Source organism: Anser cygnoides, chromosome 6 (assembly GCF_040182565.1).
Source record: "Anser cygnoides isolate HZ-2024a breed goose chromosome 6, Taihu_goose_T2T_genome, whole genome shotgun sequence".
Lineage (NCBI taxonomy): Eukaryota > Metazoa > Chordata > Aves > Anseriformes > Anatidae > Anser > Anser cygnoides.
In genome coordinates this window covers 24,307,074-24,333,791 of record NC_089878.1, presented here as the reverse complement: position 1 = coordinate 24,333,791, position 26,718 = coordinate 24,307,074, and the positions used below count along the sequence as shown (strand labels likewise).

The 26,718-nt window shown below is 37.1% G+C and overlaps 1 protein-coding gene across 1 annotated transcript in view; it reads right to left on the bottom strand.

Moving 5' to 3' along the window:
- DPP4 (dipeptidyl peptidase 4) overlaps positions 1 to 26,184 on the bottom strand; it is a 44,500-nt gene extending 18,316 nt beyond the window's left edge. Inside the window, exons 1-19 of the mRNA XM_048072296.2 lie at positions 26,042 to 26,184; positions 25,857 to 25,941; positions 18,086 to 18,175; positions 17,440 to 17,534; positions 17,246 to 17,320; positions 15,737 to 15,789; positions 15,564 to 15,636; positions 14,243 to 14,363; positions 13,663 to 13,823; positions 11,651 to 11,751; positions 8,546 to 8,681; positions 8,353 to 8,397; positions 5,528 to 5,632; positions 5,357 to 5,424; positions 5,121 to 5,174; positions 4,534 to 4,658; positions 3,416 to 3,463; positions 2,814 to 2,912; positions 780 to 849 (exon numbers count right to left, since the gene is read on the bottom strand). Coding sequence (XP_047928253.1) covers positions 780 to 849; positions 2,814 to 2,912; positions 3,416 to 3,463; positions 4,534 to 4,658; positions 5,121 to 5,174; positions 5,357 to 5,424; positions 5,528 to 5,632; positions 8,353 to 8,397; positions 8,546 to 8,681; positions 11,651 to 11,751; positions 13,663 to 13,823; positions 14,243 to 14,363; positions 15,564 to 15,636; positions 15,737 to 15,789; positions 17,246 to 17,320; positions 17,440 to 17,534; positions 18,086 to 18,175; positions 25,857 to 25,941; positions 26,042 to 26,047 — 1,610 coding nt within the window. The 5' untranslated portion in view covers positions 26,048 to 26,184. The remainder of the gene's footprint in view (positions 1 to 779; positions 850 to 2,813; positions 2,913 to 3,415; positions 3,464 to 4,533; positions 4,659 to 5,120; positions 5,175 to 5,356; positions 5,425 to 5,527; positions 5,633 to 8,352; positions 8,398 to 8,545; positions 8,682 to 11,650; positions 11,752 to 13,662; positions 13,824 to 14,242; positions 14,364 to 15,563; positions 15,637 to 15,736; positions 15,790 to 17,245; positions 17,321 to 17,439; positions 17,535 to 18,085; positions 18,176 to 25,856; positions 25,942 to 26,041) is intronic.
- Between the last annotated feature and the right edge of the window lie 534 nt (positions 26,185 to 26,718).

Sequence of the window (26,718 nt, the reverse complement as noted above, 5' to 3'; positions counted from 1 at the left end):
CTTAAGGTGTTTAAACCTACTCAACTTTAAAGTTAAGGGCTTAGCACACTTCCTCCAGACTTCACAACACTGCTTATTGACTAATAGGTTCTCCCAGGATTTCACGTAATATTTTGAGGAAGTGAGACAAGCCAGGATTACTTGAGTTGATAAAGGAAAGGCTGTGCCCAATGTTTGAAAGAAAAAAGAAAATTTTTCTTTGCTTTTCATCACAGACAAAAATCTAATTTGGTTTTCAGTTAGCAGATATACTTGGGTGAGGAAGGGGCTAAATCTTAAAACCTTATAATTATGACTTTTAAGGTCTCGAATTTAAGAAAAAACAACGAATACAATTTTGACCATAGGATGCAGTTTGCCAACACCAGTTGACAGTCAAACATCACAGAGAAAATGCAATGTCATACTTACTACTTTAGCGTTAAGATAAATAGCTTATTAAAGGTTTAATTTTGGAATGTAGTTTCATTCAAAATTATTCCTAAAGAACTCTAAGAGCAGAGAAGGTGGTAAGCTAACACTAACATCCTGGCTTTTAATTAAGATACAGAATATGCCTGCTTCACTGCCACCTGCAAAATAGGCACTTGTTAAACATTACATCATCTTACGGTACAGGAATCTATCACAAACTGGGATACACCTCATTTTCATTCTCTTAAAATTCCTTCAAGAAGTAATTGGGAAAGAACTGGCATGTTTTCTAATCTTATTAAGAGAATCTGAAGTACATGAAAGTGATTATTAACATGAAATTGCCACGTAACTCGAATACTCACACATCAAGGAGCAGAGGGTACTTCTTTGATGAATCAAAATGGGGAGGCAGTATCATTTGATACCACAGGTCTAAAAATGAAGAGAGTTTGACTTTGGTCAGTTCTCCAGTGAAAAAATTCAACATGCATTGTAATTTATACAAGGACATTTGAGTCAATTAAAAAATAGCTGTCTGAACCGTCCTAATATATAAAGGTTCCTAGCTAGTCAGTAATATTTTACAGCAAAGTTAGCAGAAAGTCTGAAACTGGAGTGTTTAAAATAATAATAATAATAAAATTTAGGAAATCAACATGCTGTCTTGTAGCATTATACACTTACATATAAAATTAGGTATGTCTGCAGTGGGAAATCTAACACTAGCTCACAAATGTTTCTCTACCCTATTTTTTCTCCAGCACTAAATTCTAAATATTAACCACCTACCAGATAGGTTTGCACAACAGTTTGCAAACCACCACAGAAACATACCCAAATATCTATTATTTCTCAAGCAACATTTTTCTGATTCCATCCATGTTACTTTTTGTACCAAAGGTGTCAGTGAGTTAGCTGATTATTTTAAATGCACACCAGGTAAGTTTTGCAATTGGCTTGATTGGTTGCTCATTGATTTTAAAATTATGGATACTGAAAAGGAAGCATGAAGTAATGATGATGGACCGCGCTGCATTAATGGCTAGAGTGCAAGTATTACAGGAATTTGTCCTGATATGAAAATACGAGACATCAAAACACTGAAAAAAATTGTAAGACTTAATTGAACATTAAAAAAAAAAATCACCTAACTTTTCCTTTTCCATCATCTGTGTACTCTATAGTCATGGGAATCATCTTTAATTTGATAAGTACATACATGGATTTGCAAGCAGACTCAGAACTTGAAGTAGGACTACATAAATGGACTTATTTCTCCTATTTGTGACATTAAAAATAGATTCCCCTTACCCAAAAGCTTTTACCCTGAAGAGATGAAGTAGTAAGAACAAAGAGGAATAAAAAGATGAATACACAACTGACAGCACGAAACCTCCTCTTTAAACCTCCATCTTGCCTGGAAGATTTCATCTTTAGCCCTAGTAAAAATGTGACTAAAAAGACAGAAAACACAAAGACAGTTATTAAATAAATAAGATAACAGCAGAAGGAGGGAGGCATCAAAAAGAACAGTTCACAATCATTGAGAGAAATCAATAAAGTTTGTAAAATATAATTTCGTTAAGAACATTCATTTATCAGGAAGAAGTTTGTCATGAAGAGAAAAGCTAGTAGCAAAGGCTGGAGCAAGAACAGTTTAGACAGTACCAGGCCTACCACTGCCATTCTATCTGATGTTCCTCAGCCAAGGAGCATGCCAAGGAAGCATCTGTACCCAGACACGCAAATATAAGCACTATTAGCAAAGTGTTACTGGTTCATTTTCTAACATTTCATTATTCAGAAGTTGGTGCAATCTTGAAGCATGAACATGCTTTCAACAATGTGACTATTCAATCAAAATATTCTCCAACAGAAAGTCAAAGGTAATCTTGAAGTGTAGCCTAAATAGTTTTGCAAGCTTTCCCCTCTTACGTTGCATGTTCATTTTTCAATAATAACTGTATTTCTCCTCCACTGTCCCCACCTGCTGTAACCAACCAAATAGATTTGTGCCTGTAAATTAAGACTTACTTGAATACAGAACTTAATTTAACATGCTTATTAACTTTGTGCCCCCCCTTTTAAAAAAAAAAAAAAAAGTTGGTGGTAGAGACTGCTATTTTTCAGGTAACTGTCACTGAAGAAAGGGGAGCTAAGCCACATCATGAAAATATCCAAGATACTATGCTATGGGAAAAAAAAAAAAAAAAAAAGAAGCCTATTTTAGATCAGAATGTTTGGGGATTAAAAAAAAAAGAAGTCTTGCCTCAAAGTATGGAGTAACTGCAAAAATATTTGCTACACCCATCCTTTCTGTCATGCTTTCTAGCAGAGGAGCTTGAAACACTTGGTGAAATGGGGAGAAAAAAGTAAAGTGTGTTTTTTGAACTTACTGTATCCACCTACAGTAATGAAGTCAATTTTTTTTGAAGGCATCTGAATATCTTTCAATGAATTATCCAGTTCAGTGTTATTTTCCAAGTACCTGAGGACTAAACGACAGACTTAATAAGAGTCAAAGAACAAACATTTTATTTTCAAATATGTTACTCGCTAATTATGAACCACTTTAAAATTCAATTTGAAAAGATGGCAACCTACTTTGCAGTCTCAGTTTACTGCAGCTTTTGTTTTTCTTCTCATAATTCAATGTTTATGGTATATTTTTTCTTCAGTAATTTAGCAAAGTTTCTGCATTTTCCATCTAACTGCAGTTTCACAAAAAATGAACAATTATGCAGTAAATAAGACATGCATTACTTACTGTTTTCTAGCACAATGTAAAATAATGTTAAATAATGTACAAATAAATGCATGCTGAGCTATATAGTTTATCCTTTTGGTAAACTACAGTAGAGAAAGAAAGGGTAAATTTCATTTCAGACAAAACCGAGATGTTTTAATTATTATACTAAGCAATGAGAATAAAATCAAAATAAATTTCCAATGCAAGTTCCTGGTTTAACACAAATCATATTTTAAGACAATCTCACACCTTGGTCATCACTGCTTCTGTGCAGAGTAGACATGGGCAGGCCAGGACCTGGTAACAGAGCACAAAACCTTAATGTTTGCACGCAGTCTCAAAATAAAACTCTCAAAGTAATTGGAAGTCGGGGAATCACAAAGGCTCAGGACGCATTTCCATCCAATCTGCAGAGACTGCATTTTCAGTTATTGGGGTCCAAACTCAAACCACAGCATCACATAAAATATCCAAACTATTTTGCAGGCAAACCATGTGATTGTGAGGTACTGAGGTACATATTTTTCAGGAGGAAATTTTAAGGAAGATTTTGTTTTTCCCCACCCTCTGATTAATTTATCCCTTTTACCTAGTACAAGCACTTACAGGTCAGAGACAGACTGCAGTCCCAGTGCATAACATATGTTTATACTCACTGGATTCTTTGAACAGCACTACCTATCTTAATTTTGTTCCCACAGAGAACTTCCCTTCACCCAGCCTATTGCTTGCCTTGCCCTCAGATCCTCCAGTTTGCTTCTACCAGCAGAGCTCTCCATGCACAGCACATTCCCTCAGATTGCACAACTGTGTGCAGTGCTTTATAGGAACAGCCTGGAAAAAAGAAGCAAGTTTTCCTACAGAGCACTACCAATGACTTCCAGTCTGCAAATGACTCACTGGCAGAGAAATTTCCATCTATTATCTGGCCCTGAAGTAAGGCTTTACTTCCCTTTGTCACAAAACAACTGTGATGAAGGAAATTTAATCTGAAGGATATGCTGGTTTTGCTCATTCAACATGCTCTGTAGTAGATGCAGTTCACTATCGTTTTTAGAACGTTGCACGTGGCATCTATTATAAGGGCAGCGCCTGAGGAGATTCAGGCTTGCACAAAGGACAGGAATGTTTTGTCACCCTTTTCAGGTCCATTAATGGATCGGACTATCATTTTTTTAACCTTGTAATTGTTATTAAGGTGCTTTTAAGCCTAGGATGGAGTATGTTTTTCTGCTGCCAATGCATCTATCCAATGATATCAACACACATAATTGTTACACAGCGCGTATCAAGATCTTGACGAAGTGAACTTCCCCACCCAACTAAACAGCGAGTCATGTTTGTCAATTAATTTTGGATGTACTCACCATGACAATCTAGCTGATAATACTGTGCATCGTTGCTGAAGGACACAGAATAATACCGGCATCTTTCTTGATTCAGATCACAGCTAACACATTTAGTAGAATTTGGACTGCTTTCCAAGAGCACTCTGCAAAGTAGATGAGCTTCATTTCAGAGATAAAAGACTTTTTTTTTAAACTGTGCTAAACAAAAATATATGTTTTTAAATAAGATGACAATGAAATATGATACAATTCAAAAGCAAAGCCCTTATTGACATAAATAACAGATAAAGCAGACTAATTTTTTGTGTTTAGTTAATACTGGAATTATCATAGCAAAAGTAAAGCATGAGAGGTTTTCTTTAGGGGCAGGTTGCTTAAGGATTGTTGCTTCTTTCCACAATTTCCCTTTATCAACTAAATTTACAGAAAAATACTATTTTTTTTTTTTTTTTTTACAGTTTATACTTCTATATTGATTTTAATTAAATATTGTTTATGGAATCCCACATTGGGATGTTCATAGTCTAATCTTTTACTTCATAATACTTTTTCTTAAAATTTTTCACTAACAAGTTCTTACTCATACTGTAGAACACATTTCTTACTTATAAAGATTTCTTCCTCCTGGAATCCCACTGTTTTCATTACTAATGTAGTATCTAGAAGAGCAAAACATATTGATTTTGGTGAAGTATTTAAAATACATTACAATATTTAAAGGATTATCTCACATGTTTAGATCAGATTTTTACTAAATTAAATAGCACCTGCTTGTTCTCCCTCCTACTTGATTGTTACAAGACCTCCTGATATGAAGCCATATATTACTTACAATACTTACAAAAAGTTATTGGTTACAGCTGCTATGCTGATTACTTCCCATTTTCCTGTAGTAATAGGTACTGGAGCCTGGAGGGGGAAAGAAAGGCAAGATAAAAACTAGAACATGAAGATCCTTCATCACCAGCAGAAACACAAGTCAGAAGTGGCAGTCCTACAACTTCTAGCTTACCTCTGAGCCATTTATGTAATGGATATGCTTGTATCCTCCTGCATTGCTGAAGACTTTGTAGTAGGTAGTATTGTCGGGTGCAAAGTAAGGGACAGATGGCTGAAACTTGAACACCAGAGAGATGTCTATTAAAGCAAACAACAAAACTCCAAAACCAAAATGATAAATTTAGGTTTTGATATCTCTAAACAGAAGTTTCAATACTTAAAACAATATTTCACTGAGATATTTTGCCTGCTGACTTAGTAGGTAGAACCTGCAGCTACTACCCTGACAGTAAAAACACTTAAAATATTTCCTAGCACCTTAGGGGCAGAATTTCCCAAGTATTAATCCTCTGGTAATGATGGATGCCCTTCCTTACCTCTCTTGAAATTGAAGTACAACAGCTGTTCCTTGTTTCCTAAAATGATAGGAAACAATACATGCTTCTACCTTTAAAGTCATTGCTTTATTCTGTTCAACATGAAGCTGTGCCCTATAGCAATGTAAACACTGCGAGCACATTTTCTTTGAATTTCCCTTTTAAAACACACATTTGTGAACACATCTTTGAACTTTGAAGTTTGTTTTTTTTTTTTAAGCTTGACAATAAAAAAAATCCCCCCTTTTTCAAAGAAAACAAGATGCTTTTCAAGAGGATATTTTACTAGGAAGTAGGTGATTACAAAACACCAGAGGAGCAAAACTGGAATGATATGTTCATGAAGGAGCTATCCAATTATCAATTTGGAGGGATGGAAATGAGTTAATTCCTTCTACTGACTGTATTTTGGATATGCTCCACATGGTAAAGAGAAAAACAGGAATTAAACTGAGTCAAGTGAAATAAAAGCTATTTCTGTAATATGTGTACAAAACATCTAAACATTAATTAGCCAATAGACTCATCACCATCTCTCTGAGATGTTATACCCATTTTTGAAATGAAAAGTGAAACAGAAGGATAAAGTGACTTGCCTCCGGTCACTCCGTAAGCAATGACAAAACTTGAGACACCCTCACAGACATTCTCCAGACAGTCTCACCTTCTTTCCTAGCAATATTTTTGCACAAAACACCCTGACAAATACTTTGCTAATTTCTCTCCTACCACAGTCTTGCTTTTTCACAGGGTGACTTTCCTTCAACTCAACTAGCAAGCTCTAACTTAGCTCATGAACTGGAAACCTTACTGCAGTAACACAGGCTGTGAAAGTTCTGAGCATTCTTAAATTAAGTAAAATTTCATCTCTATTTTTTGAAAAAGAAAATACTTGGGATATAAAGAAAGAAAGAAGTACATGTTTTATGCATGTATACATAAATGTGTACATAAAACATATGAAATGTATATAAATACATGTGTATATACACACATGCATACATATATGTTATCTATTTTAAAACATGCCTTATCAGTCAAGTATCATTTTATCATCTGTAAGTAGAAAGAATAGTAAGGCATAAGGATATCTTTCTTATCCACTCTTCAATCCTCCCTACTTTCCACTCCCTTCTCAAATCCAAGAACCATACAGTGAGATTATCTTTTCCTTCCAACAGCTCCTAAGATGTGGGCTGTCTCTTTAAAAGAAAGAAAAAACCAACAACCTAGTTTAATGGCACAGACTCGCATTTTGCCCTCTCATTTTGCACAACTGTTTACAAAGTCTGCAGCTTGATCATCACATTGTCTAATTGTGAAGCCTTTGCTGCAGAGAAGCAAAATGTGTCAGCGCTAAGGCCTTCCTTTCCATATCAAATTTGACAGCAGGTGGGTTGATCTCTCATCTTCATACTGCGGATGATTTCATCCCTGCTGTTGCCTCCCTCTTTGCATTTCTTTAAACTTTCATTTTTGACTTCAAAAGTGAATTAGTGACTAAAGCATAATCAGTGTGTGGAAAATGCGGGAGTGGAAAGTGTACTCTGTGTTCTCATCAAAAACTCTAAAACTCATTTCTCCCTCCAAGTCTGAACTTTTGCATCTCTGCTTCACTTCCCCCAGATCTTCTGTGTAGTTCATTAGGTGCCTACTCTTTACCATGTACAAAAGGATTGAGAGGCTGCTTGGAAAACATCATCCAGACAGTAGCAATTGCTTTGGCAGAAGTGTATGAAAATTTTAATCTGGTCAGCTGTATGCATCTTGTCCCCAGTTCTCTCCAATGGATATTTGGGGTTGAGGAAAAATATAAATAAATGTACAAACAAACAAAACAATAACAAAAAGGAAAACAAACAAGGAGAACCTGGAATTGTTTGTTCCTGAACAAACCAGGGAGAACCTGAAACACTAAAATTGACTCTTGTCCTCTAAACCTCTCCTCCGATTCAATTTGAAGGTTATAGGATACATTTCTTAATGTTTTATCCCCTAGATCATTCTGGAGGTGGCAGAAAGACTGGATAGCAGCCAAACCAGCATAGCCGACAACTCTCCCAGTATAAATTGAATTCTGAATCTTGGCTCCTGTACCCTCCTAACTACCACTACTGAAGTAATAGGTCAGAATTAAAAAGGAGTCTGGAAGGAGCACTCTGCTTTTTGGCAAACTGAACATGATGCACAGGTCATGGAGGATGCAGTTACAGCTCAAGCCCACAGCGCACTGTCAGCCCAGCCTAGGGAGTTCTGAAAGCCATACCCACAACAGTTTAAAAATGGGAGTGGGGATGTGTTATGACTGTTTAAGACCATCTTTCCTATGTAGGTAAAATGAAATGAGTGAACGGATCAGACCTGCACACAAGAGCATTGCAACTGGTAAGAAGCTCATAAGAAAATTTCTTAATTATCAGTGTTATTTAACATGTTGCAATTTTAGAAATTGAACACTCACTCTGCCAATCCAGCCAGTTGTACTTTCTTCCGTACGTTGTTTTTCCTAAGAAAGACAAAACAAACAATCCCACAACATTTATGTTTATTTTATAGCAGCCTATGTTTCTACAAATATAAATATACAGAGATACTCCACTCCTATCTAGTCTCATTTATCAAACATTGTGACTCTCCCACCTCAGTTTTCTTACCTGTGGACATGTCCAATTTCTAGTAGTATTTTCAAAGTCACAGACTGTGAGGACTGAAAAATTCTGAATTCTTCTGAGCCACTGCAGACAGATCCTTTCATCTGTCACCCACGTTACAACGCTCAAATAATGATCCCTGAAAACAGCAGTAGCATTAAACGTTTAAAATCCTATCTGTAATAATATATTATACAATAGCATTCAGTAATTCAGTGAATGAAACTCATCTGGCTATTTTCATTTCAATGTATTCTTCCAAGTATAAACACTGATGCAAACCTAATTGTGGCATTTTTGTTGTTGTCAATTGTTTTTGTTGTTAGCAGATGCATTGGTTATTATTATTCATACAAAGAATGCAAAAGAATTATATAGTTTGTACATACATACTTCCAGGAAGACTGCAATTAAATCCTAGCAGCAAGATCACTATTCTCTAGTGCATGAAATAACAGCTACTCCAGACAGTCCATACATGGACTTAATTAAATGTACTGTGTGTATCTAAAGGAAATTCTTCTTAATATTATTTTGTACAGGCCTTGTATTTTGGAATTTTAATCTTTGCTGCATTAAGTTGATTGCTGCTAAGCACTTGAAGCAATACATATCTTAGTTCAATTTAGTACTTGCTTCCATTAGTTAGAATGGAAGGAGAGATTACACCAACAACAGATATTACTATTTGAATATTTTGCTTTTATCTTTAGAATAACAAATAGTTGACATGAAGTACTGGACTATCCAAAAAACAATAATAAAAAAACATGTATCATTTTCTTGAATATTCTTGCATATTATTTTTTAAAAAGTACCACATAAAATTTAGTGATTTGTTTACCATTACGATCTGTTAGATGTACTCTTCTTTTCTTATTTTAGATCTCTCTTATCTCCTAGAAGCCTTATGAACTAAAATAAAATAAACCTCCCCTCCAAGGCAAGTATGCATTTTCAACCAGAATTTGCACATTTGACTTAGTTCCAAGTTCATGTTCCCTTTTTCCCAAAGTTAGTTAACAAAAATGCGTGGGAAGTTTTGTGAGAGTGAATATCTTCATGATCATAAAATGGGGGAAAGAGAGAAGAGGAAAAAAAAAAAAAGAAGTGGGAAAAAAAGTGGAAAAGACTACAATTAACATGGATGGATTAAAATTATATGCCAACCAGTTACAAGCCACTTTTAGGTTCATTTCTAGATTGCAGCTTTGAAATCATGCTTGAAAAAGGTCTACTTTTGCATTTATATTTGACTGGTAGATTTATAGGACATTTAACATGGCTGCTGTCAGTGGCTTCAATGAGAGTAATAGACCAATAATATTACAAAAGATCTCTGCAGGAACTTGTTTGGAAAACAAACAGTGGTTTCTCTTGATTTGTAAAAGGGGAAGTAGCTGCACAGTTTTTGTTGCTTCAAAGTTAGGTAAGTTAACATTTATAGATACTAGTAATGGTTTAAAAATAAAAAAAAAGGTAGGTTTAGATTAGATATTAGGAAAAAACTCTTTACTCAGAGGGTGGTGAGGCATTGGCACATGTTGCCCAGAGTAGCTGTGGATGCCCCATCCCTGGAAGTGTTTAAGGCCAGGTTGGAGGGGGCTTTGAGCAACCTGGTCTAGTGGAAGGTGTCCCTGCCCATGGCAGGGGGATTGGAGTTGTATGATCTTTAGGGTCCCTTCCAACCCAAACCATTCTATGATACTAGAAATCATCCAACAGATAGGATGAACAGTAAAATAAAATAAAAGGAAACAAACAACAACAAAACACAAAAGGAGAGAAATGCTTGTAAGTATAATAAATATTTTAAGTTTATTACAGAGATTAGGAATGCACCTTCAGTTTTCAACAACCCATGAAATATAAATTCGCAATTAAGTCAAAGAATACATTACAGCAGTTTTGCGTAGCCCTTCCTCATCTGCTGCTTAGAAAAGATATTCCTGCAATCACCACCCAGAGTTCTTTACTCTGATGACTTGTTATTTTTAGGAAAAATCATTTCAGACAAGAAGCATTCATTGCCTTCATCCTCGTGTTGACCAACAAGAACCCCCTGTACCCGTGATGCCAAGTAGTATTTAAATGCTGCATGGGTTTCATGCTGGCCATTCACGCAAAAAGTGACAGGTTTCATCTACCATCCTAAAGCAGCAAAACAATGTCATTCCAGATTTTGGGAGCTTTCTTTGTCAATAAAACATCCTAATAAGGGTACAGAACAACATTCACAGAAACTTGTGTATTTCAGTTAGTACAGAGATGTTATACTGTGGTGAGGACTGATATGAAATACCATCGACATTCCAATTATAACTTTTTGGTCATCTAGTACAAAATGCAGCTTTATGCACTACCTAACAGGCCTGTTCCCCCCCCCCCCAAGTTTATCAATATAACCTGCGATTGCTTCCACACCAAACATCTTCATAAGTGCAAACCTCTAAAAAATCATTAAAATGCTGTTAAAAAGAAAAAATAAAAACCAAGATCTAGGATACCAATTCCCATATGCATGCATTTTAAATCAATTTAGCTGCTCTTCACAAAATACATTTATATCATGTTGTGCATTTCCAGTGGCATTTTGAGAAATACAATTTTCCATTTACTTTGAGAGGTGCTGGTTTTCACCATGTTTCCAAAGAAAACAAACATTTTAAGTATAAATCGGAAGACAACCATGATACCTTGCCTCAGCAAGAAGTCTGCTTCCAATGAAATCAAATCTTCACTTTCCATTAAGTTTTCTTTTTTTTTTATTTCCAGTGAATTGGAATACATACATTATAATTTGATTATACCAAAACTTGCTCACATTAAAGTTGTACTGTGAAATGACTTCACCATAGTTAGACTCCACTGAGTGTGATGAGCCAAGAACTTGTCACATTCTGAATATAACATACATGGAATATGCCATCTATATATAATCACTAGGAGGATAATCTGTGTGCAGATTTTCTCTGGTAAATCTTGTTGCTACCAGAGCCTCATGACTGGGTAAAATGACAATATAAACTGAAGATAGGGTAGCCACACATAAAAGCTCCTCCTCTTTCACCAAAGGAAACATGCAAACATTCAACCAAAATTTCTTACCCTGATCTTATTTCTGCAGGTGGAGAAATTTCAGCAGAGTCAAAACTAGGAACCAGGGTATTCACAATGAAGAATTGCACTGTTGGATTTTTAGCTCCTGCCTAAAAATAAAATGTTTCATTGTACTTTCAAAAAGAGAATATTCCTGGCAAAAAAAAAAGTTTGAAACTATAGACGAATGAAATTACTACACACAGTCAGGTAGAACCAACTAACTTCAAACACGTGAAAAGACGGATTCCCAAATGCAGTTTTTAAGGTAAATATATAATTTACCTTTATTTAAAAAAAGGAAGTGCTAGCTGTATAATTCTATATAAGACTACTACATTTAGAAACATTCATAATTACACAGGACTTGCTGTACCCACAGCAATATTTGACCGTGTCTTGTCTCACATGCCACACAATATCTAGTAGTGAATCAAATGCTATGCTAACAGACAGAAAAGTGATTCTTCATGGAGACTGATACCTTACGTTAACTGATTATATGATAGCCACCTATACCACGATCAAAGCTGTGGCTGCAGCACATACCCCACTATTTTTAATGTAGTGCTAATAGGTTCTAACAGCCATGTAACCGTGTCACTAAGGGCTTCTTCTCTAGAAATACAAGTTAGCTAGCTAAGTCCTCATAGTAACAGTTAACTAGCTGTAGTTGACCTATCTTCAGAAGTCAGCAATACTCCAAACAGTAAGGGTTTGCAATACAAGGTGCTACTTAATTTGGCAGTTCATTCCACACCTGCTACACCTACGTCTCTTCACAGGCAGCATGCTCAGGGCAGAGTCCCTGTGGTTATCAGTGAGCCCAGCTGCTTGCTGTGACCACCAGTAACTCCATGTGGAGGAGGCTCCAAGGAGACAGGCAAAGGCAACATGATCATGAAGACTGGGAAAGGCTAGGGAGAGACCTAACACAGCTGCTACAGAGAAAGCTGAATTCAGCACAAAGGGGACTGGAGGGTGGTTTTTACTCCAGATAAACATCTGAATCAGTTGAGTGGATCAGCTGCCTCTATCAGCTGTTTTGCCCGTTAATCAAGAGTGCAACTATCCTCCTGAGCTGGCCAGATCAGCACAGAGAGAGATACATAGGTATCTTTCCCCATCACAGAATAGAAAAAGCAGTGAGCAGAAAGAGCTGAACAAAGAGATGGGCTTGAGCTGGTTTCAACCCATGTGTTCCTTCCTGGCAACTGGGGATGCCCAGCATTATAGCAGTGCGCTTATTATAGAGACCAGTAATAAGAACCTTATTTGTATTGTGATTTAGCAGTGCAGTGCAACTGTTGTACTCAAAGTGCAGTTTGTAATTGCATTATGTCTTAAGTGTATTGCTGCATCACTCTGCTAAATCAAAACGCCATGGAATGTCAGATAACTTCAATAGGTAAATGTTGTACTAAACATTAAGCACTCCATGTGTGGAATGTCTGAAAGAACACGCCTGCAGCATATTGGACTCTGACACTCACACCATTTAGTCCAGTGCCAACTGTGCCATGAGCAACAGGCACAGTCACATGGAGGGAAGAAGCAGCTGCATGCACAAAAGTTTTCACTCAGCAAAAATTGAAAGAGCTTTAGATATGGGCAAAGACATTCTGTCAGCAAATTCTTCCCCTTCGTCCCAACATAGGAAGCATACAAGAACTAAAAAAACTGCATTGGTTGAAGATTTCATTCTTAATACCATGCATGACACTAATATAACATGCAACTGCCAAATGCTTTTACCTAAGATCTCTCATTATCTCAACACCTACTTGCCACCTCTCAAAATTTTTGTGGTGAAACAACAAAACATTATTATTATTATTATTTGCTTTCCCCTGGAGAGAATAAATACTTTAATATTGCCAGATGCTGTTGACTTCAGAAAGAGTAATCACAGCAAGCTGTTGAGGAGAGACAGACAATATTTTCATTAGCAGAAACTGATTAAATGAGACTACTCCCTTAATGAAACTGCTGAACAACTGTGTTAAATAAATAACACAGACCTTGGGATATGGAATTCGAATGGTCTTTGGATACTGCAAGGTGTCTTCAGAATAAAAGGAATACTCTATAACAGGAACTTCTGTATCGTTAAATGATGCATATGCCACAAAATTGCCATTTGGAGACCACCACAGAGCAGAATGTGTGCCAAACATTTCCTCTGAAAGAGATGCAAATGCATTTAAATTACAATTGATAAGTTGGCTCTTATATCTGAAGAATTGTTCTCATTAGTTTTTAATGGGATTTTTTTTTAATTGAAGTACCAAAGCACAGAATGCTTGTTGGAGTTCTGAAATGAGAAAAAGATCAATGCTCATAATCTATCACATGAAGCTAATTCACACACTATGATTTCTAGTGACCTGCTGCTAGTTAAGCTAACTCATTTCTGTTCTTAGATACACTAATGAGATATAAAGCTCAGGTAAGGATACATGGTTCTGTGAAAATGCAGACTTGCATTATTTTGAACTTTTCGATGATAAGAAATGAGATATAACAGTTATAATAAAATAGGTATAACAAAATCAAGTTTTTGTATTAACATGCAAAGTAAATTGTGCTTGATGTAGTTACCTTCATAAACCCAATCTGGTATTCCATTGAAAATTTTATTTTCTTCTCCATTGTTAGTGATTTGCACAGGTGCTGCTGTTGGTGAAGCTTTTATATAAATATTATTATTCCAAACATATGCCTGCAAAACATCATTGTGATAATGATTTCTGTTACAGTAAATCTGCTCCCTACCTTTGCCACGTTTAGTGGGCTATTTACTTTCACTTCAGATGGCAAAAGCTGTCTTTTGAATTTGCATTTGGCCAAACATCACTGATACTTAACAAACACTAATTACTAAAACAAAGCAAGTATAGCAACCTGACTTTATGCCAAGATGGAAACAAACAAACAAAGAAAACACAAAAGACAAACAACCCCACACCAAAACCCAAAAAAACCCACAAACTAGCTTGTTTAAGTGACACTATTATCGTGTCAAGAAAGCCTTCCTATTAATTTTCCTTTTGAGATACAAGCTTATTTTAGTAGTTTTTTTTGTTTGTTTTTACTTATTTGTCCCTCAAACAAAAGAATATTTTGGTAAAACATTGATGAGAGTTTCAGAATCGCTAATAGATCTCCAAAGATGGCGTATTTCTGAGTAACACTCAGAACTCCTTTATATTTTTGGCATCTGCCTCCCTTTCCAATCCATTTTTCCCTAACAACTGAACAACACTGTTTTATTCTAGAGCTTCTCTCTGAGATGCAGAAAGCTCTTTTCAACATCCTTTGCTGCTGTGGTTGGGCTCCATAATCTCTATACTACAAGCAGTAAGAATGCATAAACACCATATCTCTTGTGACTGCTCTTTAGGTCAGATTCAACATCCACATAGGGAATGCACAAGCCTTACAAACACAGTGGCTATCAAAACTACCATGGATTGAGGTGGAGATTAAGAAGAAAAGGACTGTGAGAAAGAGTACAAGGAGAGGAGATTTTGATCCTCTAATCCCTGTTACATTTGTCTATCAAATAAGGTTTCATTGTTTTAATTAGGAGATAAAAGCCACAGTGATGAGTAAGTAGACAGCCATAATGCTGCTGTCTTTGAAAGGCGTTAGCTACTGCCTGCCACTATAAAAACACTAAGTTCCTGTGCAGACTATGGGCCACTACTACTTTCAGGAATGCCTTTTCATCAAAGAACAAAACACACAGAGGGATATTTGAATATTTCTAGCAACTGTAGCCAGTCAATTTGGAATCTAGTTCAGCTACTTTATCTAGGAGTAGGTAAGTCCAAAAAGCCCAAGGGCACAATTAATGTGAGCTTCTATGTCATGGATACAAAAATAAACGACCATATAAGTTTCACTTATCCTTACTGACCAGTTTGTGACCAACAGGAGACCAGGAAATATATTGTGTATTATTATGCAGTGGTGTTTCATCTAAGATAGAACTGGAAAAAACAGAAACAAAACACAACTAAGACAAATCAGTAAAATGTCATTTCATTGAAAAATACTATTAAAATTATATCTCAGGCAAAAATTACTAACCTTGTATTGAAATCATAGATGTAGTATGAAGCTGTGTAGGAATGCCTCCACAACTGCAAAAGAATTAATTTAATATTAAGAAAACAAAAATGTCACCAGGACACAAATCTTTTACAGCTTGAATTACCACTGAAACCTGCCTCACATTTCTGCTTAAGACAGATATAACACAACGAAACTACACAAGTAGTAAGCCTGCATAAGGCTTAAGAAAAGACTAAAGAATCACTGCTGCTCTGGGGTCATCACTTAAAGTACTATGATAGAGGCCACTGACTGATTAAGTGCGGAAATACGGAGGCCAGAGATGCTGAAGATTTTCAGAAATTCTTGTAACTATATGGCAGACTATCAAAGCTATCCACAGTTAATCCCTCTCCTTCTGCCCTACTGGCACAATTGCCTTCTGCCTCCTTTTACAATAATATTGAATTATTTAACATAACATCCTATTGTTTAGTAGTCCTCACAAGTCCCAGCAGTATTTCTGTAGCAGTTCCTGGGTTCCTATTTCCATTCATATTGTCACAGAAATAAACCCTTTCTCCCAGAAACCTTCTTCTTGAAGTCTGTATCACTGGGGGCACTTACAGAGACAGATGATGATGATAATGCAGACACATTTAAATGTACTCACTATGAGGAGCTGAAGAGGTTTGATTTAGCCCACGGTGTTGACATGCTACAATAATGCTACCTTCTATGATAGTTCTTCAAGATTTGTAAGAAGATATAAAACAATATCTTAGTACTACACAACCAGATGGCTATTACATAAGAAGTGTCCACATCCTCATGATTCATTTTGTTACTCTCTTTTCTTGCAATAAATATTAATAACAACAGAACTTTCAATCCTACTACTACATAAAGGTTAAAAGATGGCTTCAGCATTAAAGTAAAATTAACTCTTACGATTGCAACAAATAAAATATAATAGAACAAATCATGAGTGGAGGAGATGTCTAGGGTAGCTGGAAAAGTGTAAGACTTTTGTGACTTGCTGTTACATTGCTGTCAATGTAACAAGTCTACACATACATAGCATATATATATACAAGCTTATGCATGCAGCCTGTCACCTCCCTGCTTCTCCTTTACCCACACAACTCCTTGGACACTCACACCTGTCTACCATTCTAGCTTATCTCCCCAGATTAACCCTCCAGCTTCATTCTCCATATATCTTTCCATCCACTATCTTTTTATCTGGCTTTACTCACACAGTCATTTCTCTTCTGCCAAGCTCACAGGTCTTTGATACCATTCTCTTCTAGTTTCCAAGCCTGATGCCTCTAGGCAGTCACTATCAATCTCCTCCCTCTTCTCTTGTCTGTTTAGACTTCAGTGTTCCCCTACAGACATCCATCTTATTCATCTAAACTCATGCATTTCCCACACACTCTTTCAGCCTCCACAACCCCTACTTCCAAGACCATCTTCTTGCTCAGTTGTTTCCAAACCTTCACTTCCCGGTTTCATTCTGAGAGAATTAAATTCTATTTGTACCTTTGTATAGCTGTACTGCAGAAGAGCAAACTTTTGGTCAGGGGACAATATAACCGTGGTTGCTTTGTACTTGTCCTGTCAACAAAGAGCGAAGAGAACATATTAAGCACTGATTCCAGAGAAAAGCATAGAACAAAATATTAAATTTAATACCTTCCCCAAAGTCTGCATATATTAAATATAAGCCAACATACTAATGTTGTATTTGACAAGACTATGGAGGATGTTCCAGTAGCAGCATCGAAAAGTCGGATGTCCCCATTAGCTGTTTTGTGAAGATACTGATTTCCTAAAAGAGCAAGAGAGATACCAATAAACAATAAGTAAAATGTTCATCAGTCATTTATCTTTTTTTTTTTTTTGTTAAGCAGGAAATAAATTTTAAAAATATGGTCAAAATTTTCTTTCCATCTTTTGTAATGAAAGGATGCTTATAGCACAAGAATGTTCACAAAATTGGGCTGACAGCCTCGACTTTTTGGCACCTCTTTCCCTTGGGGTACTAGGCATACCCAGCAGGAAAAGAGCTGTGCATGTCCCTGTTTCCTGATACACAGGAAGCTGACACTTCACAGAATGATACACTTACACGAACACACTTATACACAGAAGTAAATATGAGTAAATATGCTTTTTTAGCAATATGAGAATATAGTTCAACATGAACACTATCATGTATTTAAGGAAAAGAAATCACAACTCTTTGAGCTATGCACCATTCTGTAAAAGTACCATTAAATAACTGAACATTTTTTCAGGATATATTAGTCATTTCTGAGTATTGTGTGTTTATGGTAGTACATTTTCTTCGGATTCATGCTATGTATAGAAATAAATTACCTGAAATCCACTGCAAATTGTGTGTTTTATACTGATAGTCACTGTTCAGGTAATTCTCTAGGGTGTATGTTCTTCGTGAATCAGTACTTTCTGAAAGAAAGAGTGACAGAAAAGAGGTTTTGATGTTATTACAACTTGTTCCACTCCAGCTTCCTAACCTGACCACTAAAATAAGTGTCTTTTTTTGCTGGTTATTGATGTGTTTTAACTGACCAGGTGTGAAGCACCAGCAGTGAGAAGGCAATAAAGCTTTACTGCAAGATAAATTCATCAATCATAAACTAAAGGAATATTGATGAGATCACTGAACAAATACAAAAATTATGAATGCCTTTTCTCTGTTGGTATTTTATTTTAGGATACACTAGAGCTGGTATCCTTGGATTTAGTAAAAATACCTGTTTGACAGTGACAAAATAAACAAAATACACTTATCCTTCTTATCTCAGGAAATATATGTATGTACTCCTCAAAAATTGAAAAGAAGTGATCTTAGTGCCTTTCCCCTCTATGCTCACACATTGGAACTTAGCTGCAGAACCCTGACTGCTAATGCTTGCATCAGACATTGACTGTGGGGTTGGTCACGTACAGCAAAGATGTACATGCTCATGGTACATGCTCATTAAGAGTGGTGGACAGGCATGGCTGTCCAGTTGAATGATATGTGGCATCCATGGGAATAGATGTACAGCTCTTGAATGATATATTAAAATTAAGTGGCTGCTGTACTTTATTACATAAGACTTGCTGTTCCTGGTCCCAAATTCTTCCATAGTGAATCACCTATCATTAAACTTAAATTTCAGAAATATCTCACATGAAAAATCATTAAAATTGTCAATGAACATCTAATTAAAGAAAAAAAAACACTAATGCATACTGCTAAGTTTATAATGAAATAGCTGGTTAAATATTTATTCCTTTCTTGATGTGTTTTTCACCAAGGTATCTAAGTATTTTAATGATTGTTGTGACATCACTATTTTGACTGCAAAATTAAAACTAAGTAACTGGATTACTTTGAAAAGACTAGTGAAACTGAATCCAGTTAAACTTCTGAGATTGGTCATCAGCTCCAGTATGCCACCGTCATTTTCTATGAAAATATTTCATTTTTATTGGCTGTAGTGCAAAAGCTACTTATTCAAAGTTCAAAAGGTTCAAATAATATATTATATATATTTTTTGAAATTCAGATATGCAATTCTCTTCCTGCTTCCCCTCACTTTTTATTTATTTATTATTATTAGTTTTTTAAAAAACTGCTGTCATACAAATCTACACAGTAAAGAAGGGAAGCAATCTTTATTTCATTCAATCTTTATCATCATTCCTTTTTTTTTGTTACTATCAGTGCAAATCAAAAGATCCAGGGTAAAATCAATTGATAAAAACACTCCAGTACAGGTGTTCTGACTAATCAGTCAGGATAGTAACCTGCCCCCATCTATTTTGAGATTTCCAGTATTTTAGATACTTTTCAACAGACAGCCTCTTCTTTCAATATGCTGAAGAAGAAAAAAGAGTACAAATCCTTGGGGGGCGGTGGTAACAAAAAATACCTCAATGATTGCTGCAGGGTATCTTTCTGTAGGTTGAATAAATGTGACATATGGAACATGACAGGAAGACATTTATATTAGCTATTATGGTTTTATTTTTATTTCCAAACAATAAGCATATTACCCATATACAGCACAGACTGCACAGCCATTGCTGCAGTAAAAGTCAAGAGCCTAACAAAGCTTTTAGATTAAGATTGCTCATCAAAGGTTAAAAAAGAAATGCTTGCTCAGTTCCATGTGAAATTTGCCTGTTCTAAAAATCACCAGTCTAGATTTTCTGCTCATGATGTTTCCATGAGAATATTAATTTCTCAGGTTAATTATTCTATATTAACTGAATATTTAATTTGATGGATTATGAACAAGTGTGTATTTGATATTCATGCACAGTTGTCTAGTTGGGAATATCACTTCTCTCCTTCCTAATTGAGTAAGTGTCATTTTCAATTAGAAGGGCTTCAGAAAGCAACAAAATTCTCTCTTGGAAAAGGAGGAGCAATTTAAGACAGGTGGCTGATGAACAGGTTTAGGGATTTTTCCAAACTGCTGAATGTTTTTCTCCCCTGGTGACATACATATTTTGCTGAGGTCTCATTACTAAAAATCAGGCCACCATTAAGATTTGTTGGCTGTGTACAAAATTAAAATTTCATTTTCTGTCAACACCTTCCACATAGTAACTGAATATGAAAACATACGCCAAGCTGTAAGGGTATAGTCAAAAAGTTCTACTTGGAGTATTTTCTTAATTTGCAAGATAGACCACCACCAGTATATTCTTACTTAACCACATTATGCCACTGACCATATATTGCATTCTGCTGCATTTCGATTCTTTTAGTTTAGACTCTATTTGAAAAAAAAATAAAGTGTCAAATAGGCTTATTTTGACAAAATGAAGTACCTGTTGACATTCAAAAACTTATTAGTGGCAATTAAAGATTGGATACAGGTCAATATATGTTCATATTTTAGCAAAATGGCTTCTTTCACTCCAGTTCCTCAAAGTCTGTGAAAGCTGAATTTTCTTGCTATTTTTCTTTCTTGTCTAACTCATATGGAGGCTATTTTCTAAATTCCAAGCAACTGGCTTTTTATATCTACCCTATTCTCCCCCCTTGCACCCCCCCGCCCCCCAAAGAACACATACATATTTATCACTGTCATAATGATATACTGGAAATAGTTACCTCAAAATACCTCTGTCACAACAGCAAAAACATAAGGTTTATTTTTTATTTTTGAAACCATTTCACTTTTTCTCACTAGAAAGATTGAGTTGGTTTCTGTAGGTATAAGGGGTTAAGGAAGGAGTTAAGGAAATACAGTTAACTACTATATAAAGTTCGTGGTGCAACACAGCACCATACCCAAAATGAAAGCTGTTAAAAATTACTTTTGGTGAATGTATTGTTTATTCCCCTGTGTCAAGACACATTTTTTAAATTTCTATATACCATGCAATAGAGCAAGAAATCATGTAACCGGCTTAAAACAGAGATAAAACTGTAAAAGTAATAATACTGGAAACTTTACTACACGTTCAGTACAACCAAGAAAGACTCGAAGAACCACACGGGAAAGATGAGTAACAAGCACGACACTCAACAACAGTGAGAAACAAAGGGATAGAGAAATGATACAAAACAGAGAAGGTGAGAAAGTATCAGAATTTTTAAGTGACAGCAGAACAAAGGCTAGAACGATCTGAAATCTAAGAATGTAGTTTAGAAGCAGCATGAGAGATGCAAGAAGAGAAACCTGATGCAGGACTCCCAAGAGAAAACCAACCTGTCAACACAGTGACACCAACCTAGGGCAGTTCCCCAGGTGTCACTGAGGCTGTGGAGATTGTCCCAGAGAGAGGTAATCAATAGGTCTGGTATCCCTCTCAAATTTGCCCCATCTCATGCAAACTAAGGAAATAAAAATAGCAGAAGTATTCTAGAGATAGCAACTAACTGCTGGTAAATTTGTTTATATGCATTACTCAACTTTCAAATTAGGGTAGATAAGAGAGTTAAATAACAGCTAGAGAAGTCAAGGTCATATAGCAGGAAACCATGTCCACCTTCCTTCAGAGGACAGAAGGATTTCAGATGGAATTGAGCAAGCAATTGTCTCTCTCTCAAAACAACATTCAGACTAAGAGGATCCTGTAATGCTATGCAAGGTGCATGAATAAACGGGGAAAAGAGAACAGCTACAACAATCAGATTCAAAATAAAAGACTGTTTGGTCAGACAAATCTACAGTATGCTCACAACCTGCTGGCTTATTAACCTACTGTATCTCCCTAACAACTTTGGAGAGAATTTCAGTCATGACTTTGACTGAAGTCATTTGAAGCTATGTTACTGGAATTAACTTCTGCTTACTGTTTATATAATGCTTCCCTAAAAACACACAAACTCAAGATTCTTGTCTAAACCTTATTTTTTGAATCTAGACTGAAAAAGATTCCACTTCAAAAATCTATTTCTAACCCATAGGTTAAAATTCATTTACCCATTTTCCAGCTTTCTCCCTGAACACCTTTAAAACTAAGGCCTTTCACAAATCATGGTAATACAAGACTCCTTATTCCCAATTCCCAAGAAAACTGGGACAGATCACAGCTACCAGATTAATTCAACTTGTGGCACAGGTCTTCAAATATGAATCGTGTATCAGCCAGACATCTCTGTATTTTTAAACATCCATTTCAGTTGCAAGCAGGGTGTTGACATAGGCAATAGATACTCCTCCACACCATCCAGTCACAAATCTGCTTAGCACAGGACAAATTGCAGATAGGATAAACAGGGTAAGACTGTTGATATGTGACCATCCCCAAAAGAACAATAAGAGCTATTTGAAGGCTTCGATTTCCTCTTCATCTCAGTTATACATTAAACTAGCTGTGAGGAAGATCTGCAACCTCATCTCTCTCAAGTCCTTGAACCGAGAAGCTGTCTCAGCAGTCCCAACATTCTTCAAATCCAGGATGACAAGAACAACTCATTGGACTTCTGCTGCCAGTAACCCTTATCTCTATGTATACTTTTTTCCAGGCACTAGTGAAAACTAGCTCACTAGTCGGATTTCAAACTCATGAAGTTTCTCCTCTCACACACCTCAAAGTCATTAACTTTCCCAGAACCTGTTACGCTTTTCCAACCTCTTCTAGGCACATTTTCTCTCAACAGAGCACAGCAGCCCATGCACAGTAACACCTATTAGAGTGATAAGCCTTCTCATTTAGTCAATATCTCACTCTCAGAGTTAGATGTCTGGGTGAAGGAAACTGATTTGTGACCAGATAGTTGTACAGGTCTGTATACTATTTGTGTTGTTGGTAACTTTCTCGTGGCAGCAGAATGATACTAGATATGACACTGTCTCCTTTCTGCTCTCAGCATCGTCTACTCTTCCTCTCACTCTCGGCTTTTCCTGAGCAGCTGGCCACCAGGACCACTGCTAGAGAAGAGGTAATGGTGTATGGCCACTGGATGTTTTGAACTGCCTTTTGTATGAAAAGGTAGAGTAAGAAAAAGGAAGTGTAAGTAAATAGAGAAATGAGTCATGAGCAGACAGGCCAGATGTTTTAAGAAAATATTCATGCCTTAAGGGTAACCAGTTGCTACAGTAGTCACCTCTTGAAGAGCTCCTCAAGGCATAACAACGCCTTCACCAACAGACTTCAAATATGACTGACTCCTGGAGCTACTTCAAGATTAAAGTGTTTGATGCAAGCAGTCCTATATTTGATTAAATATAAAAATAAGGTGGCAAAATAAGCAGCAGGGTATAAAGAAAAAGTATGGAATTTTGTACAGTCACAGTTCTGGCTGAAGACTCTCAAGATAAATACTGTAGGGCTGCTGTTCCCTAATCAAAGCTAGGGAACATTTTTGCAAATATAAGTATGAAGTACTTATATTATTAGTCCATGCTAAATGGCTTCAAGAGAAGAAACAAAAGTAACACATTTCATTTCACTAGCCTATCATCCAGCCAACAAGTCAGAACACCTCTGGAGTGTCAAAATTTCATAACCTTTCAAAACACTGGAGCCCATTTATCAAACTAATTTTGTGCTGCATGACTAATAAGCTTATGAAATTAAAGTACATGGAGGAGTATGGCAAGGGGAAGCCCAAAGGTAAGAAATCTAAACTCAAAATACCTATGTATATCAATAATCATTTTCATTCCAGCACAATGCTTGAACCATTAGGATGAAATAAAGATTTGACTGCAATTACAATTCCTTTTATCAGAGCACACTTTGATTTCACACAGTCACAGTCATGTAAGCTGCTACTCCTCCTTCCAGCTTTGCCACCTGTAATTTTGTACTCTGGCCAGTTCCTGTACTGACCCAGAAGACATCCTCACCTGACTTGCGCATCCGAAGTTCATGCATAGGAACAGTGTAATCAATCTAAGTTCTCTAACATATGAAGAGCTAATTATAAGTGTACCATCTGTACACTCTCAGCTAACAGAAAACACTGGTTTAGCACCTTTTAGTCAAAAATTCAAAGTTCCTGAACTTGCAGTAGCTACAGTTATTATTCAGATGTTACAACTGACCTGATTTGGGAAAAGTCAGAACTTCAAGTTTACAAACTGGCACCTCTCCATCTCTGTCCTTATTTCATCCAAATGGACCTACTGAATTACCTATGTGTGCTAGATAATTTCCCACTCATTAATTTCAGCCATGAGTAATAAGACTAACATATTGCCCTACTCTTTTACAATACACAAAGTGGCACAAGCCAAGGTTGACGGTATGGTAGGATTCTGTATTTCATACAAAAGAGGTGCTTCTTTAATTTTTTTAACTATAGAACTCAAAGACCAATTCTAAATTGCTGCCACTTCTATAGCAAAAGAATTCCTATGCTACAGCCTATGAAAGAAGACCCCATTTGATTTTCAGTAAGACAGAGCATTGGCATTAAGGTAGGCTAGTAGTAACCCTTCAGCAGAGTAAAGGCCTGTACACTGAATTCTTTGGCTAGGCACTATGTAAGGATGCACACATGCATCTGATAAAGTATTAAGATCCTTTCTGTTATGATTTCCAGCTTCTTAAAATATCTTCTGTCACCTCAGAAATCTGCTTTTTTAGATTAATGGCAAAAAGCACCCAAAAACTGGAAGAAAGGAGAGTCTGCATCCACTGATGCAATTTTTAGCCCAGAAGATAAATAAGCCAGATATCTGGACTCTGAAAATCTAGTTACTAATGACTATGATATTATTAATATCAAAGATGAATCGCCAAAGATTTAAATGTAAACTATGCCATATGAACAGTACAGTGACACAAATTTTGCTTCTTTAATTGACATAAAAATAAACACCAGAACTTTCTATGCACATAAGCAATTGCTATGTTTGTTTCTGAACAAACAAAAAAGATCAACATACATATCTTCATACTTTTTAGAATCAACCTAACAAACTTAAGACTACTAAAGGTCTGATCTCGAAAATACTTTAACTTCTGAAAGTTTGCAGTGCTGAATTCTACATATTATAACAGCTCAGCTGTTAATCATGAGAACATAACGAGAGTCATTAACCTGCAGCTTGGCCATACCAGGTGGGAGCAATGTATCATTGGATGAAGATTTAATGCTGTTTTACATTAACATCAGAGCTACAATGTCAACCTGGAAAGTACAAACTGATCAGAGTCCAAAAACACATTCCAAATCTACTCCTACTTTTTTTTGACCTCTGTAACAGCATTGTATAATTTCATTCAATAAATGTTAACAAATAAAAAGTTGTGCAAATGAAGCAAATCAGAAGGAGTATAATCTTATCTCTTCAACACACCTTAGAGGACTTAACAGTTGGCATTTTACTGCTGGTTCTACAGCTTTCAACCGCGCTAGGAAAAAAGTGCTGAAACTCGTAATACTTGTAACTAGCATTTTCTAAGTTTACACGGGAATTAAGCGTCTTTTTAATTTCTCCCCCAAGCCCCCCTCAGGCGAGACACCTTCTTGAAGTAACTCCCAGTTTCAAAGGACTCAGGAGCGTCAGCCCTACCAACGCCCAAGTACAAACTTTCAGCAAAACTCCAACCGCGAAGCCCGCCCCCGCGCGGGGGCTGAGCCCCCCCACGGCCGGCAGAGACCGAGCCCCGGCAGTTTCGGGGACCCGTTCGTCCCTCCCTCCCAGCCCGGCGGCGGACTTACTGCCGGTGAGCAGAGCCACGGGCACAGCGATGACCGTGATGACAACGGCAACCCCCAGGAGCCCCAGCAGCCACTTCAGGAGGGTCTGCAAGGAGAAGTCCCATCAGGCGGCGGCCGCGAAGGGCCCGCGACCTGTGCCACCCGCCCCGAGCAGGAGTGCCCGGGCCCCCCTCTCCCGGACCCACCTTCATGGTGCGATGGAGCGGCGCTGTGAGGCGGCGGGCGGGGCCGGGCGGCTGCTCTGGGCTCAGGGGGCGAGGCGAGGCGAGGGGAGGGGAGGCGAGCAAAGGGCCTGCCTTGGGGCCCTGCGAAGCTGCTGCCGCCCGCGGCACCGGGCTCGGAGCAAGGCTGGGCGCCTGGGTGACGGGGGCCGGGGGTGGCTGCCGCTTGCAGGAAGCGAGCAGCGGCAGGCGCTGGGGGCTGAGCGAGATCACGTTTTTCCTGCTGGCTCCGTAGCTTCGCGGGGCTTCTCTGAGCTGTGGTTTCGCCTTCGGTTCAAACGCTGTGAGCGGGGTAACAAAGCTGTACGTTGGAGAGGAAGGACCCTTGACACCGAAAGGATTTCTGTAGGAAAGCAGATAATGCCCGAACGGAGGTCCCAGAAGTGAATTGTCTTCAAAAGCCAACGGCAAAGCTCTTAATGACTTAATAACACCAGCATTTCAGGTTTTTACTCTTTGAACTTCTTCTCTGACAATCGAGTTCTGGAAAGACTGATAAAAATGCAGTTAAAAAAGGGTTTATATTACACTCTTTAGTACTGGTTCTTGTCATAAAAGGTAGATCGTTGTGTAAGTCTGCAAAATGGAAGTTTAAATTAAGAACAGAAGACAGTTTGCAACATAGTATCTAACATGGTGGA